Source organism: Pelophylax lessonae (assembly GCF_965119305.1).
Source record: "Pelophylax lessonae genome assembly, chromosome: 7".
Lineage (NCBI taxonomy): Eukaryota > Metazoa > Chordata > Amphibia > Anura > Ranidae > Pelophylax > Pelophylax lessonae.
In genome coordinates this window covers 112,409,965-112,426,278 of record NC_138774.1, presented here as the reverse complement: position 1 = coordinate 112,426,278, position 16,314 = coordinate 112,409,965, and the positions used below count along the sequence as shown (strand labels likewise).

General features: G+C 40.3%; 1 protein-coding gene across 1 annotated transcript; it reads right to left on the bottom strand.

The window, feature by feature from the left end:
* Nucleotides 1-777: 777 nt before the first annotated feature.
* AGTR2 (angiotensin II receptor type 2) lies at nt 778-3,171 on the bottom strand. Its single transcript, XM_082264544.1, has 2 exons — nt 3,022-3,171; nt 778-1,966 (listed from the first exon to the last, which is right to left on the bottom strand). Exon 2 carries the CDS (start codon nt 1,851-1,853, stop codon nt 801-803), a length of 1,053 nt encoding a protein of 350 aa, XP_082120670.1. The 5' UTR covers nt 1,854-1,966; nt 3,022-3,171; the 3' UTR covers nt 778-800.
* Nucleotides 3,172-16,314: the final 13,143 nt, after the last annotated feature.

The following is a 16,314-nucleotide window of genomic DNA, read 5'->3' as shown; positions in this document are numbered from 1 at the left end:
CATATCAAAAGCCCAAACTTTTCTTTTTTTCTATCTTTCTATAGAGTCAGAAATTCCAATTCTCCAAACTAAAGGAAATCCTCACAGCTGTCTCAAGAGCAAGTTTCCATGAATTTCACTTCTATTTCTGACCCAGTGACATCAAAACATTTTAGATTTTTCCCTTACTTTCAGTGCAGATGACAATGGATTGCAAATCATTTGAGCAGGAACATAGACAGCATGAAACAATTACAATGGATTATAAACTTTCTATTCCCTATACAAAAACTGAAAAAATGTCCTTGTAAGTCTTCAGTTAAAACATTTTTTAGGTTTTTGATTGAGTGGGGTGGGGTTGTTATGCTTTATGCTGCTATTTGTGGCTCCACTGTGGAGCTTCATCGCTTTTTATCACAATGACAATAGTAGGACATATAAGAAGTAAAAAGTAGATGGCTAAAGCCCCTTACAGCTATTTATTGTCATTATTATCCTCAAAGAGCCACCAGACAGCAATAAAAACTTGATAGGGGTTCTATCCAAATTGTAAATCAATTTTTGTTTTGGCTTGAAGGAAATCTAAGGTGACTCTTTTTCTGTGAAAAATGCAAACTGGATTAAGGCAGAACTCTCTTGCCTTTAGTCTTACACAGCGGTACAGGCTCCAATTGTGTATGCTTGTGCTCATTTCATTCATACATAATACCAGTATGGTTAGCACAGTTCATCTGTTTACGCACCAAGATTTTACAGTAAGTTTAATAAAGCTTACTAACCTATCATAATATAAACACATCATAATATAATATACAATTTTGTCATACTGGTGGATTGCCCCTTGTTCCATTTGATTCCATTTCTCTTAAGTCACTTTCCTTTCTGGAAGAGTTGTGTTGGCTGTTTGTGCTTTGTAAAAGTTTGATACTGCTGATCACATGTCTAAAATTCTGTCGAAACTGGTTCCCAACAAAGCAGTACAATAAAGGATTAATGCAACTGTTTGAAAAGGCAAGGCAAATACTTATTGGCAAAGCTGCTTCAACAAGGGTTTCTGTCTTGCAGTCCTTAATAATTCCTATTCTTGTTAGGACATCAAGGAAAGTCAATACATGGAATGGAAGCCAACAAACTAAGAAACAGACAACAATTGCTGTGACAATTTTGAGGACCCGATCTCTGCTCTGCTTGTTGAGTATAGGTCCTTTAGATTTTTTGAAATGTAATCCAATCTTTAAATAACAGGTGGTGATTACTGTTACTGGCATACAGAATCCACAAATAATCTTTACTAAGGACATGGCCACACACCAGCTTGAATAATATTTTTTAGGAAAGTCCATTATGCATGCATGAACATCAAGGTTCTCAAGGTAGTATGTATTCCGAAAATGGAATGTAGGTAGAGTGGCCATGATGGCCAAAGCCCAAACACATATTGCCACAATGATGGCCTGGGTTAATGTTCTCCTTTGTGAACGTAGCGGATACACAATTGCCACATAGCGGTCTATGCTCATACAAGTGATGAAGAAGATGCTTGCAAATAAATTCAAAGTTAAAAGGGAACTTGAAACTTTGCACATCACCGTGCCAAACATCCAGTTTAAGCCAAATGCATAATATGTGGCCCAGAAAGGCAGTGTCACGAGGAACAGTAGATCAGCTGTGGCTAGATTTACAATATAGATTTTAGCCACGGTTTTTAAATCCCTCTGGAGACACAGGACTGCAATGACTATACTGTTACCTATGAAACCAAATATACAAATGAAGGAGTAAAATACTGGAAGCAAATCCATCTGATAGCCTGCAATCGTATTATTGATACATGACGATATAGCAGTTAGGTTGCTGGTTAGGTTTTCAGACATAATCCTTAATTTTTCAGTGATGACGACCAAAATAGATAGGTTCGCATAGAATATTTTCCTATGTGGATGGTAGAAGATATCCAGCTTTTGGCCTGCAACAGCTCATTACTTATCTGTAAAATAAAAGTTAAATATGAATATACATAAAATATTCTATATATATATACATGTAAACATAACATACTTTTTTATTATTATTTTTTATTAATAATAATGAGAAGGTGAATATTATTATTCCTACAATTACATTTGGGCATATCACAGGTTGCTAACAGGCAGGAAGTCATGGGAACTAAAGATTCCAAACAGCAGATAACAGAGAAAATAGCTTAATACTATAATTTTCATAAATCAGCAAAGCTCTTTTTCAAACATTTTTTATTGCTTGAAGTCTTGTAAATATATATTCAGAAGGAAAGCAAAGACAGCCTGTATTACGTGACAGTATATCTATAGTATGAAATAGGGATGTGGTGTCATTGTCAATATTTATTCCTAGGAACGATGGCATTTGATTTTTATACTAGAGGTTATGTGTACTTTACAACAGAAAAAGTCTCTCAGTGATATTATTTGTCATCTGTTTAGTAATTATGAGTTATTATACTATGATCTGCACCACTGCATTTTGCATTTCCTTTAATAAATAAACCTAGACTGTTGTTAATTAAAAAGTAGATGAAATTAAGCATCCAACCAACTAAATCTTTGTAATTATTATCTGACATTCTATATATCATATAATGTAAATGTCATATTCTCACATAATGTTTTTTTTTTTTTTTTTTTTATTATAGCAAGTATACTTCTTTATAGGGCACAAAAAATATTTAATTAATTAGGCTTAATTTTTAAAAAAAATAATAAAAAATTACATAGCTTACAAAAGAAAACTGTAAAACAATGATTAAATTATATTTTCTATTAATACCTTGGAAATACATTATATTAAGATTAATGAGCAATTACTTTTAGCAACCAATCATAAATCATCTTACATTAGAGTCTACATGAACACTACCTACAAAGGTTATAATCGTTTTATTACAGTCTGACATAACTCACATCATTTTCATAGGATAAAAAAAGGAGAGTTGAATCTAAGAAATGCATTATGAAATGAAAATGTTGTAAAAATATTTTTTTATACAGATTTAAAGCTGCTTACCACAATAAACGATGTCCTCCGGGGTCCAACATGCTTTTTCCTCTCCTTGTACTACAGTAATAGCTTTGAAAGGTCTGCTTTCTTTCTTATAGCCTCTGTTTATTCCTTAGGGAGATGTCAGCATACATGACTGTGGGATTGGAGTGGAGAATCCTGGCACACATCTTTCTGGCAGAAACTCCTGCTCTCTTTCATTCTGTCTTGTGCATTTAACTCATCCTCAGACGAGAGATTTAAGAAACCATACTCCAGAGGTTCCTGTTAGTATGTATATTTAGACAAGTAGAAGTTTACATTAATGGTGTTATATATTTAACTTGTAAAATAGATTTCTTTGTTACACTATTCTATTCCAAAGTGCAGTTAAATTCCAACCAAAGCTGACAAAACCAGCTGCTGCCTCTCTAAACATAGTCATAATACTAACTAAACATCCGTTACCAAGTCTACTTTCCTACAGTAATCCATATCTTTTAAGCCCTGATGAAGGAGACATGATTATCCCCTAGGACAGTGGTTCTCAATTCCGGTCCTCGGGACCCACTAACAGGCCAGATTTTAAGTATTACCTTGGGGGATGCAGACTAGAATACTGCAATCACTGAGCAGCAAATTAGATCACCTGTGATGTAATTTAGTTATCTTGCAAACCTGGCCTGTTGGTGGGTCCCGAGGACCGGAATTGAGAACCACTGCCCTAGGATGTGCTGGATTTGTTAAATTTTTTATTTGATTTTACACTGGGATAAACTTTTACCTAAATTACAACAGCATGGTGTGGGACTTCAAGATTCTTTGAAAGTTCTACATTATTCTGATCTGCAACAAGCATGCAGTGATTGAAGTCAGAACTCCTGATCTGTATACATGGGTCAGCGAGACAACCTGGAAACTGGTATTTTAGAAGGAGGTCAGCATTGGTAGCTGCCATATTTCTTTAATGTCAGCTTTGCGTTAGCTACAAAAATACCCAACAGACAGCAAAAAGCAACATACAATTTCCTTTCATGAAAACGAAATTGGAGGAATACTGAGTCACATAATTCCACCAATCATTGCCACATCCCTAAATATCACTGGAAAAGGAAAACGTTTAGGCAGAGAGCACCCTTCCGATATACAATCAAGCCCTAGGCCAGAGGAGTAACGTTCTGCCATGAGTATGGGACTTTAGAGGCATAGATTGTAAGGTGGTAACAAGTTCTCCAACAAGGACCAAAATGGTAATATAAAATAGATTTTATTATAAATACAATGTGTTTAAAAACATGAAAAAATAGACATGTGCATAATCATTTAAACTTCAATAAATGAATAGTAGATGATAATAGTGAATCACATAGGCCCTACATGTTTCGCCGAGGTGTGACACCTCAAAGATTGGCTTCTTCAGGGGCCGAATACCTGTAATCCTTCTACTGATTACTGATACTCAATGACTCTCATCCCTGTTATGAAACATAGCACTCTGGTGATACGGTCAAGGTCAGACACAACTGAACCGCAACCGGGGATTCCCCACGGAGGTGAGTACTGGACCGGGTCAATGTCCAGGGCAGAGTTACCATGACCAGGAGGGAAAAGTAAAAGAGGAACCAATTTCCTGCTTAATGGTCTCTGCGTGTAATTCCAAGGTCAGAGTTATGGTCCTGGTGTCTCATGCAACGGGAGCCATGTACAATTTCCTTTCCTTTCTAGTTGCCCATTTTATTAGCTTGTGGACAAAAGATTTAACAATTATTTAGAGAGGTTAGTATCATTATGTTATTATTATTATTATGTTAGTATCATTATTGATGCCGACAATGAGTTTATTTGTATTTTTATACTTATGTAAAACATATAAAAGTAGTGACATGTAGATTTCCTCTGTATTAAACAAATAACAGTGTCTTTTTTTTCTGAGATTGTAGGCCACAAATTGTACGTATATGCTACAAAGACTATAAAATCTTTGTGATTGCAGATTTCATCAAAAAAATCAAAATTTTTTTTTTTTGTGACATTTAAGAAACGAGGTTATACAGATTTACAACACACCTTTAAAGCTTTAAGGCTCCGTTCACATGTAGGCGTTTTGGGGCGTTTTTGGGGAGTTTTTCTGCTCTAGGATCAGCTCTCAAAATGCCCAACAAGACAAATCCTATTCATTTCAATGGCCCCTGTTCACATCTGAGCGTTTTGACGCTGTGAGCAAAACGCCCAACGCTCAAAAAAGTACATGAGCTTCTTTTTGGGCAGATTACAGGCGTTTTCCATTGATCTCTATTCAATCTAAAAATGCCTGCACAAAAATCGCGGTAAAAATCGCGGTAAAATCACAGTAAAATCGCTGTAAAATCGCGACAAAAAACGCGGTAAAATCGCTGTAAAAACGTGCAAAAAATGCTACGCTCAGGTGTGAATGTAGCCTTAAGGAATGGTAAAGCCAGAACGTTATATATCTTAATGCATTCTATGCATTAAGATAAAAAAACCTTCTGTGTGTAGCTGCCTCCCTCAGCCCCAAATGTTTACTTGAGCCCCATCTCTCTCCAGGGATGTCCATGAGTTTAGCCAATCAGGAGAGAGAGGGGTGCGCCCGCCCGGAAAATAGAAAAAAAAAAGCTCCTGCTTCTACCTCTGGGATGCTTCCCACACTCTGAGCTGTTTTGATTTGACTGATGTCAGTAATTTATTCACTGCACCTGAGCAGTGCATTGTTGGGCGGCTTGTGACGTCAGGTCCCTATAAAAGAGCTGTCAAATTCAAAGCAGCTCAAAGCACAGGAAGCGTCCGGAAAAGCAGGAGCTTCTTCTTCTTTTTTTTTTTTTTAATTGTTTAGCAGACGGGCGACTGATCATCGGGGGACACTATTTTTTTATTTTTTAACCTCCCTGGCGGTATGATTGTTTCCGATTTTAGGTGCTGAAAGTGGTACCATTATTTTGTAATTCTTAAGGACAAGCAGCCCAAACAAACTATTTACATATGATTTTTTTTTACTGTGCGTTCTTCTTTATAACATCTCGGGTATGATAAAATTTGAAACACAAAATCATAAATTATAATAATATAATAAATAACTATAAAAAAGTTAAAGTATATATATATATATATATATATATATATATATATATATATATATATATATATGTGTGTGTGTGTGTATTATATATACATATAATATTTATATATATATATATATATATATATATATATATATATATATTCACACACATATATATATATATATATATATATATATATATAGTACGGTAAAACTGCAGGCAAGGCCACTGGGGGGGCAAACTAATGTCAATTTATTTTGTTTAGTAATGTAATCCAATAGGATTACAATATATCAGTGTGTTTGTGTGTTTTACTTTTCAAATTTGCCGCCGGTTCCACCCCCCTGCAACGTGACGCTCGCAGGTAACGGAAGTCGGGGCACAGAGCATCAGGCGGACGATCTGGCCGCCGTATGCTGCAGGAACACATCGCGGGATCCCGGGGACAAGGTAAGTAACCCCTCTTCCAGGATCCAGCGATGCTTCCTAGCGGTACCCCAAGTGTGGCTCGGGGGTTACCGCTAATGGCACTGGAATTCCACCCCAAGCCACACTCGGGAATACTGATAAGGTTAATAAAGGACTTTTCCAAAACTGGCTTTTGTCTTCATTTTCACATAGGGGGGGCCGGGATCTGGGACCCCCTTATTAAAGGGGGCTTCCAGATTCTGATAAGCCTCCCCCCACAACCACAGCCCACGGTTGTCAGGAACAGACCCCTGTCCCCATCAACATGGGGGCAAGGTGCTTTGGGGTGGGGGGGCAGAGCCCCCCGAACCGAAGTACCCACCCCCCCATTTTGAGGGCATGTGGCCTGGTATGGTTCAGGAGGGGGCCGCTCACTCGCCCCCACCCCCATCCTGGCCAGCCAAGCTGTCTGCTCAGATAAGGGTCTGGTATGGATTTTAGGGGGAACCCCATGCTGTTTTTTTTTTTAATTTTTGGCGTTTTGTTCATTTTTTTTAACCTGTATTGCCGGGAGCCGACAATACATTATAGCCGCGAGCAAGTTTAAATTACATTTTGTCCTTTAGAAAGGTCAGTATTGCTGCAGCAGGCTACAAACTAATTTTGCCCCATTTGCACAAATTGAATTTACACTCAGTTTCAATAGAAAAACAGTTTTGGTTTTTTTTATAAGTACGCTCCTAAGTGGCCAAGTATTATATTTTGATGGAGTTGTCAAGTTTATTTTAAAAGACCTCCAGCTATACACTTGGCTTGCCTCTGAGATGTTTTGAAAATCTGCTCATTTTCAATTGCTCATTTAATACTATATTGTACACCCAAAATGTTCGCCACAATATCACTTTAGTTTTAATACAAGAAATACCAGAACTGCTTGTAAATGATAAATAAAAATGTGGAAGCAGTAAAGAAAAAAAGATGTCTTGTTGGACAAGAGCCTAGTGGAGTCCAATCTACAAGATGTAAATATTCTCTGTTAAAGACAAGCTGCAGCTTAACTGAGGTCAGGAGAGAAGCAATAAACTCTTACAAGTGCTTGCACAGCTTTGGCAATATTACCATGTTTGTTCTTATTTCCTTTATGATCACATATTTTATCCAGTATGAAGAAGTGGTTGCATGGATGAATGCATGGATGGCTAAGTTAAAACAGGACCTAAGGTGACCTTATATGAGGAACCAAAATCTCTACAAGTCACTGTTCTCACAACATAAAATGAGAACATCTTGGGCAGTCCAAGACTTCATCGACTTCATCAACTGTCATTGCACACTAACAATCATAAGTGGCATTCCCTGGCCCACAGCTGCACATACTGTATACTTGCCTCTTGCATACTGTACATATGGCTGCAGAGCAAGGAATGCCTTTCCCGCTTATGATTGGTGGGGAACTGTTACGGGGAGGGGACCTGTACGGTGGGCTGTATGGTATGGATTTAGGGGAGGACCCCACACCTTTTTTTCCCCATATTTTTTCTCTGGCAATTCATTTTTTTTACACAGCTGATGACTCATCATTTGTTAAGGATGTGGCCAGCTTCCCAACCCGCTCTGTAGCAACCAGGTATACACAGTGTGCAAAAAAATGCAAAAGGCCTGAAAATTGCATGCAAAAATGCATTAAAAACATGGGTTTAAAAATGCACTGCAAAACATGCAAAAAATGCATCAAGCACAGCCACATAAATGTGAACCTAGACAGGCATCATGCACACTGCTGCTGTTAAACTAACGCTTTTGTGAGTTTAGGTGTTTTTTTTTTTTTTCTGCTCTTAATATCCCCTGTTATCCTATGTGTCCATGCACACATGGACATTTTTTAGCAGTTTATTAGCAGGGGAGATTATTGCCTGTTTTCTGAATGCCCTAGAATCACTTTCAGGAGAGTAAATTTTTTGCAAAAAAATGCTGAACACTGTTAAACACCCTTAAATGCACATAAACGCTCAAACACTCAAAAAACACTAGCTTTTATTTATTTCAATGACCAAAAAAATTTTAATCTTGGCCAATTAATTACAAACTCTGTCAAACTATGATAAACTCACCTAAACTGTTTAAAAAAAATGCAGCTTGGGTGAGTTTATAATGCTGATTTTCTCCTAACAGGATAAACAGCATTTACAAGAAACCAGTGTGCATAAGGCCTTAAAGTGGCAACAAATATCCTCATTGTAAAAAAATGTTTATACACATCCACTACCTAATGAAATACTTTCTTACTGCGATTTCTGCCTCTTTATAATGCCCTCGGTGAACACCGGAACCTCTCCTTTTCCCCTCACTTCTGTTTGTTTGAAACGAGTAGCGCATCATAATTGAAATCATTTGCACTGTAAATGCAAACTATAAATCCCATAGTTCCTAGTCCATCTCAGGAGCAAGCAAAACAGGGTGGCTATGTCCCTACTTACAGTGGGACCATGGAGATTGAACATAGATACCCTCTAACAGGGCAAATAAAGGAAATTGTAGATTTGGAGGAGGCTGGGAGCAATAGATGGTACAGTTTGAGTTAGAAATACATACTGTATTTGAATAGTTTTTGTTAACCTGTTTAGTGTCACTATGCACAAAACATCTAATGTACTATAAACCAATGTAATATTTTAATAAAAACCCATTTTTCTTTTTGCCAGGGCCACTTGCACCGTATTAGGTATCCTGTCATCTTATGCAAGAAAGGCTTTTGTGTTCAAATGGAAGTCAGACAGGCCCCCTACCTTATCCTTTTGGAAACATGTAGTTAATTCAGTTGTTCTTCTTGATAAGGCAACCTACTTTTCCTGAGGCTGTCCCAAAAAATTTGAGAAGGTTTGGAACTTATGGATAAATTCAGAATCCACGGTTGATGATGAAACTACTGATAGCTAAAACCCTTCAACTTATCGTGATCATAAACTGACCCGCCTCATGCACACGGGGCATTAGAAAAAACGTGCTGCAAAGCTAGTTCTGACGCCGGGAAAAAGCAGCTGTAAAAACGTGCTTTCAGTAGCTTTTTCCATTTGCGTTATTGCACGTTTTGCCACGTCGCTTTTAGCAGCGTTTTTTCTGCCTCCATTCAAAATCAATGGTTCCCTATGGGAGCCTATTGATTTGAATGGAAGGCGCACCACGACTTGCGCTGTGAGAATCTTGAGGGGAAAATGGGAAAAAATGGCGTGGGGGTCCCCCCAAGTTCCAAACCAGGCCCTTCGGGTCTGGTATGGAATTTGAGGGTAGCCCCATGCCGAAAAAACGGCGTGGGGTCCCCCCCAAAATCCATACCAGACCCTTATCCGAGCATGCAGCCCGGCAGGCCAGGAAAGGGGAGGGGACGAGTGTGCGGCCCGACCCCCCCTGGACTACACCAGGCCACATGCCCTCAACATGGGGGGTGTTGGTGCTTTGGGGCAGAGGGAGCTCTGCACCCCCCACCCCAAAGCACCTTGCCCCCATGTTGATGAGGACAAGGGCCTCATCCCCACAACCCTGGCCGGTGGTTGTGGGGGTCTGCGGGCAGGAGGCTCATCGGAATCTGAAGCCCCCTTTAACAAGGTGGCCCCCCAGATCCCGGACCCCCTCCCTATGTGAATGGGTATGGGGTACACTGTACCGCTACCCATTCACCCCATAAAAGGCAGTGTATGTGAATAACGACAGGAGACGTTTTGGAACGTTTATTTAAAATCTTCATCCGGTCTTCTCCACTCCGGTCTTCTGCCCTCCGCTCTTCTGCTCTTTTGCTGTCCGCTCTTCTGCTCCTTTGCCCTCTGCTCTTCTTCTTTCTCCGGTCCTCCTCAGACGATGTCTCCGGCGATTATGTCGGTCTCCGGTCTCTGCAGCTTATTATATAGCTGTAATGGACCGTTTCAGCAGACAAGGGGTTAAAATCCGTATAGGCGATATGCCCCTTTCTGAGAGACAGGCACAGCTACTGCAGAACATCAAACTCCCGAACTGGATACAAAATAGCACTCCAACCTGGAACCTCACAAATAGCTGCTAGCAGACGAACAGGAAAAGCATACATCAGCTTACACTCCTAGCAATCAGTCTCCAACAGCATACAGTGAATCCCCCCCAAGAATGAGACAAGGCTCCGTGTGAGGTTCAAGCAGTGGTCTGTTTATTGAGGGCTACCTGCCCCTGTATTTATGCAGGTCTCCCACCTGGTGGACACTCCCCTAGGGGACCAAATGGAAGACTGACACAGGCAGACATGTATCACATTACAGACTCCCAGAAGCAAAACATCCCCACAATGCATCCTGGCTTCCCCCCTTCGTAGACAGCTAGGTGAGCTCATTAACATGCTTATCAATAGTCTCAGATCCACTTAACATACTGTCCCACTCTAGACAAAAGCACTCAGTTAATCAGTAGACATTCCTCAGGAGGGGGCTGCTGGAAACAATCCCCCCCCCCTCTCTGCAGCTAAAGCTCGTTTTCACAGCGACCTCCATTAGCCACATGGTTAAGAAACACAAAAAGACACAAAAATGCATAACTCCCAGTCTACTGAACAGAACGCCACATTCAACCCATCCCCATATAGCCTGGATCTGAGCGCTCAACATATCCAAACAGCGCTCAGATGCCACAAAACATAGTCAAATCGCCATGGGGTTTACGTTCAGCATGGGCTGATGAGAGGGTCCATAGTTACATTGCAGGAGGCGAGCAACCAGGCTTCTCCAATTGGTCCGATTGGTCTCGTCACAATAGCCATTAGGGGCGTGGCCACCCGATGACGTCATCGGGAGACCCCGCCCCCTTATGTCACAGAAGACGTCGTCTTTCGGGTCTGCAGACTCCATCTTTGCTACTGGCCGGAAGCCGCCGGTCACGGTACAAGGCTCTGAAGAAATGGCACGGGCGGACGTTTCTTCAGAGCGCATCCACCGATGAAGTCATCGGCTGCATGAAATGTAATTATCTCCTAAACGGTGCAAGTTTAGGAGATATTTACAGTACCTATAGGTAAACCTTATTAAAGGCCTACCTGTAGGTAAAAGGTATAAGGGTGGGTTTACAACCACTTTAACAACAATTACATTCCCAACCACACATCCCCCATGTCCCCTCCCCGCCGGAAGTACCAACCCCCCCCCCTTTCCTCCTACATCTCTATAAAGTTTTCCACATGTCTATTGTTTTTTTTTTAAAGTCTGACCACAAATTTCTACCTGATCTTCTTCTCTACTACTAAAATATTCCATATTATTTAAATACTCAATTCTCTTAAACCATTCTCTTATTGTATGTCTATCTGGATCTAGCCTTTTTTTTTGGTATTACACCTTTGGCTGCATTTAGTAAAAATGGCTCCAATGTACCTTTATATTGTTTTCTTGTTTTGTTTGTGGTATGAAATAAACATAGCCACAGATCATCAGGTATCACTGTTTCGGTGATCTTGTCTATATATTGTCGCACTTCTTTGCAGTATTCCCTTATATTTGGGCATTTCCACCATAAGTGGGCCATAATACCCATAATATTACATCCTTTCCAGCACAGGGGGGATTTTCCTGGTTGGCATCTATGTGCCTTAACCGGGGTTATATACCATCCTGCTAGACATTTATAATTAATTTATATTCTTCGAAAAACTGTGAACTGCTCTCATTATTTTATTAAGTTGTTGCCCAGGTAACTGAGTACCCAGTTCCCTTTCCCATTTTGCAATGAATGGAGGTATTCTATAGATCTGTGCTACACTGTGTCTGACGGGCTCTTGACCATTGCATAGTTGTTTAAAGGGGTTCAGATCTTCCTCTGACCTAATTGGTTGTGATAACGTTGACACAAATTGCTTTAACTGTGAATATCTCCATTTGTTTATTTTTTTTTTTCAATTCTCCTTTGAAATTCAGTTCCTGTAATGAACATATCTTTCCATCTTTATAATCATTTTTAACTGTGTATTCTTAACCCAATCCAAATAGTGCTCTATTCCTTGGAGAAAAAAAAATTGTACCCTTAGTGAAATTAAGGGTGAATGATATTCAATTTTTGCTTGCCAATATATTCTATCCCAGACCCCAAAAACGTGTCTGGTTAATACCGGAGTCATTTCATCTAGTGTTCTATATTAATGTGGAACCCAAATGTTTTTACTTAATTGTGTTTTACTTATTGTGTTTTCTACTTTAACCCATATTTTAAGACTTTTTGTCTTAGTCCACTCAACCAATCGTGCTTATACTACCATGTTGTAATATCTTTTAAAGTCTGGAACTGCTTATCCCCCCTGTACTTTACCCTTACTCATCACCGAGTACTACACTCTCTGTTTTTTATTCTGCCATATAAACTTTGATATTATTGTTTTTATTATCTTAAAATATGTAAAATATATATTTTATAACATTATAAAAGTATTACCAACTTTACCGTTTTTATTCGTCCAAGATAGCGATCTTATAGCTATTTTTTTTTTTTTTAATTCTCCTTTAATCTTGTTTAATAATAGAATATAATTTGCTTGATATAATTACTCTATGGAGGGTGTTCATTTTATTTCTAGGTAATTTAACTCTGTTTTCCCCCACACAAAAGGGATTTTTTCTTCTAAGACTTTTTTCTCAGACCAATATTTAAAATTTCTGATTTTATAGGGTTTATCTTCAGGTTAGACAACTCTCCATATGTTTTTAACTCTTTTACTAGATTTGGTAATGCGATTCTAGGATTTGTTACATAAAACAGGACATCATCCGCGTATGCCGTTATCTTATGTTCCTCCTCCCCAATCCTTACCCCTTTGATGCCAACATTGTTCCATATAGTTGCCAGTAATAGTTCTAGTGAAAGCCCAAATGCAAGGAGCACCATCAGGTGTTCTAGGAGCATAAATTACACATATAATTTCATTACAACCTATCACACTTTTGAAGGCCCTGGAGCACCAGGACAATGGAAACCCCCACAAAATGACCCCATTTTGGAAAGCAAACACCCCAACACATAATCTAGGAGGCATGGGCTGCAGATAGGTACTCTGATGAGCTGCAGATAGGTACTCAGGTACTCTGATGGGCTGCAGACAGGTACTCAAGTACACTGATCGGCTTCAGAAAGGTATTTGGGTACTCTGATGGGCTGGAGACAGGTACCCGGATACTTTGATGGGCAGGAGACAGTACTCAGGTACTCTATAGGGCTGCAGATAGGTACTCAGGTACTCTGAAGGGCTGGAGACAGGTACTCATGTACTCTGATGACAGGTACTTGGGTACTCTAAAGGGGCTGGTTACAGGCACTTGGCTACGCTGATGGCATGTTCTCGGGTACTCTGATGAGCTTCAGAGAGGTAATTGGGTTCTCTGATGGGCTGGAGGCAGGGGCTGGAGGCAGGTACTCGGGCACTCTGGGCTGGAGGCAGGTACTCGGGCACTCTGATGGGATACAGAGAGGTACTCGGGTACTCTGATGGGCTTGTGACAGGTACTAGGGTACTCTGACAGGTACTCTGATGACAGGTACACAGAGTACCCAAGTACCTGTCACCAGCCCATCAGAGTACCAGAGTACCTGTCATCAGCCCATCAGAGTACCTGAGTACCTGTCATCAGAGTATCTGATGGGTTGATGACAGGTACTCGGGTACTCTGACGGGCTAGTGACAGGTCCTGTTTATTGGGGGGGCAATCAGTGTGTTTTAGGGTGCACTGTAATCGGTAACTAGATGTTACCGCAATCTCCTCCTCGCACAGGATCAGTGTGTGAGGAGGAGAATACGGGAACAGCTAGTTACCGTGGTCTCTGTTGACATTCTTTGACCGCTGTGATTGGACACAGCCGGCCACATGGTAAAGAGCCAATTTCATTGACTCTTTACCCTAAACAGGGATGGACTGTGTTAGAGTGACACTCTCAATCCCCGCTCTGCGCGCCCCTGGGGGTGCACGCGAGCGGCGTGCACGAGGAAAGTGCATGTGGCCGGCTGTGATTGGAAACAGCCGGTCACATGGTAAATAGCAATTTTTTTAATGGCTCTTTACACCGATCGGGGATAGTCTGTGTCCAGACGGACACGCTGCATCCCCAATCGCCAGGCTGCGCGCCCCTGGGGGGGTGAGAGAGCAGCGGGAATGGGCGGACGTCACATGATGCCCGCCCAGATCGAGGGGGTGTTCCTGCCGGCGTCATTTTATAATGCGCCGGTAGAGAAGTGGTTAAAGACTGTTGTTGTCAAGGGGCTGCTGAGCCCGAAGATGCATCACAATGACATGTTGCGATTAGGGCTAAAGGCCCTTCCCCAAATCCCCTTCCCTTCTATCCTTACAAAAGAAGGAAGGAATCACTAAAACTGTCATTGTTTCATCACCTGGGAGAAAACTTCTGCCACAGAGAACTTATCCTTTTAAAGCTGCCCCTCCACTGTAGAAGCTGCCATGTGGCCATGGCTAGTTGATCTAAAGGCCCTCAAAGTCAGATAGAAGCTGAACCCAGAGGTCCTGCAGAGCTGACTAGAAGGGAGACACCAGGGAGGATTTGATTCTGCCTACAGTGAGTACAGATCTGTGTCATGGGGCCTGTCCTGTGAGTGCAATCCCTTCAAGTAGAAGAGTCAGTGGATGGGTGTCAGTCAAGAGGATGCTAGAGAGTGTCCTGAAGATAATGTAATTGCATCAGGTCTGCTGCTAGAGAGAGCAAAGAGACTTAATTCTTCCATACAAATGGCAGTATGGTTAAAACAGTGTGTCTGCTTCCACAAGTAATCGGGTGAGGCCAAGTGAGAGTTGTCCTAATCTACTGTGAATAGTTCAGTTGGAAAATCCAACTATTCCCTTCTCCCATCCAAGTTACACAATAAACAAAAAAAAATACCTTGGACTGTTTAATGAGTAACAAGCAAACAGGAGTAAGGAGGGATATGTGAAAATCCCCAGCAACTGTCTGCAGGTAATCAGAGGGAGGCCTAAGAAGTCAACACATAGCAAGCTCTACCGGGACAGTGCTACATGAGTATAAAGGCTGGCATCCCAATTTTTTTGGTAATATAGTGTAAGAGTGGCTTGTGAGTTAATAACATTATTGTCAATTGTCCTGGCACATCAGGAGGAGCACAACGCTACTAAGTTTATTAGTCCTGTGTCTTGTTCCTTTATTATTGAAGCCTGTGCAACAATTGTTAGTTCTTAGTCAGGTTGTACACTGTTTTATAAGTGTTTGTATACCTGCTAGCCACGGTATGTCCCAAGGCTGTTTGAACTACACTTTCAAAAACTCTTCAAAAAAGAGAAGTTTAAAAAAAAAAAAAACATTTTCTTTTGCTGGCTCAGCTTTTTAGTTACCCCGATAAATAAATGTTCCAATTCCTTAAATGCATACTTTACAGCGAGCTACTGCCATTTAAAGGCAATAACCGAAGAGGCAAAAATGTTCAGCGCGGTCCAAGAATTATATTCTCAGATTCTGTTTTGCAGTCAGTGATGATAATCGTTTGTAAATAGCTCAGTTTGAATATGGAATTTCCAAAGTAAGAAAGCAGAATTGCAAGACAAGTTAGAATCCTGTATCTAATGCTAGCTAATGAGTTATCGCAATGGACACTGAGTTCCCATACACTAATTATTACCGGTAATAAAGACACAAAAAATAAAAAAATAATTACTTTTTACGCACTTAGCCCCACAGAGGTTAAATCATCATATTCATACAGGACTTCAAATTGTTTCTTCAGTTCTTCTTACGGTCAAAAACAAGCAGAAAATATCTTGTTGAGGGGAGAGTTCATCTGCTTTGGATACAGCACTTTGTTCTGAGTCATTCCATGTGA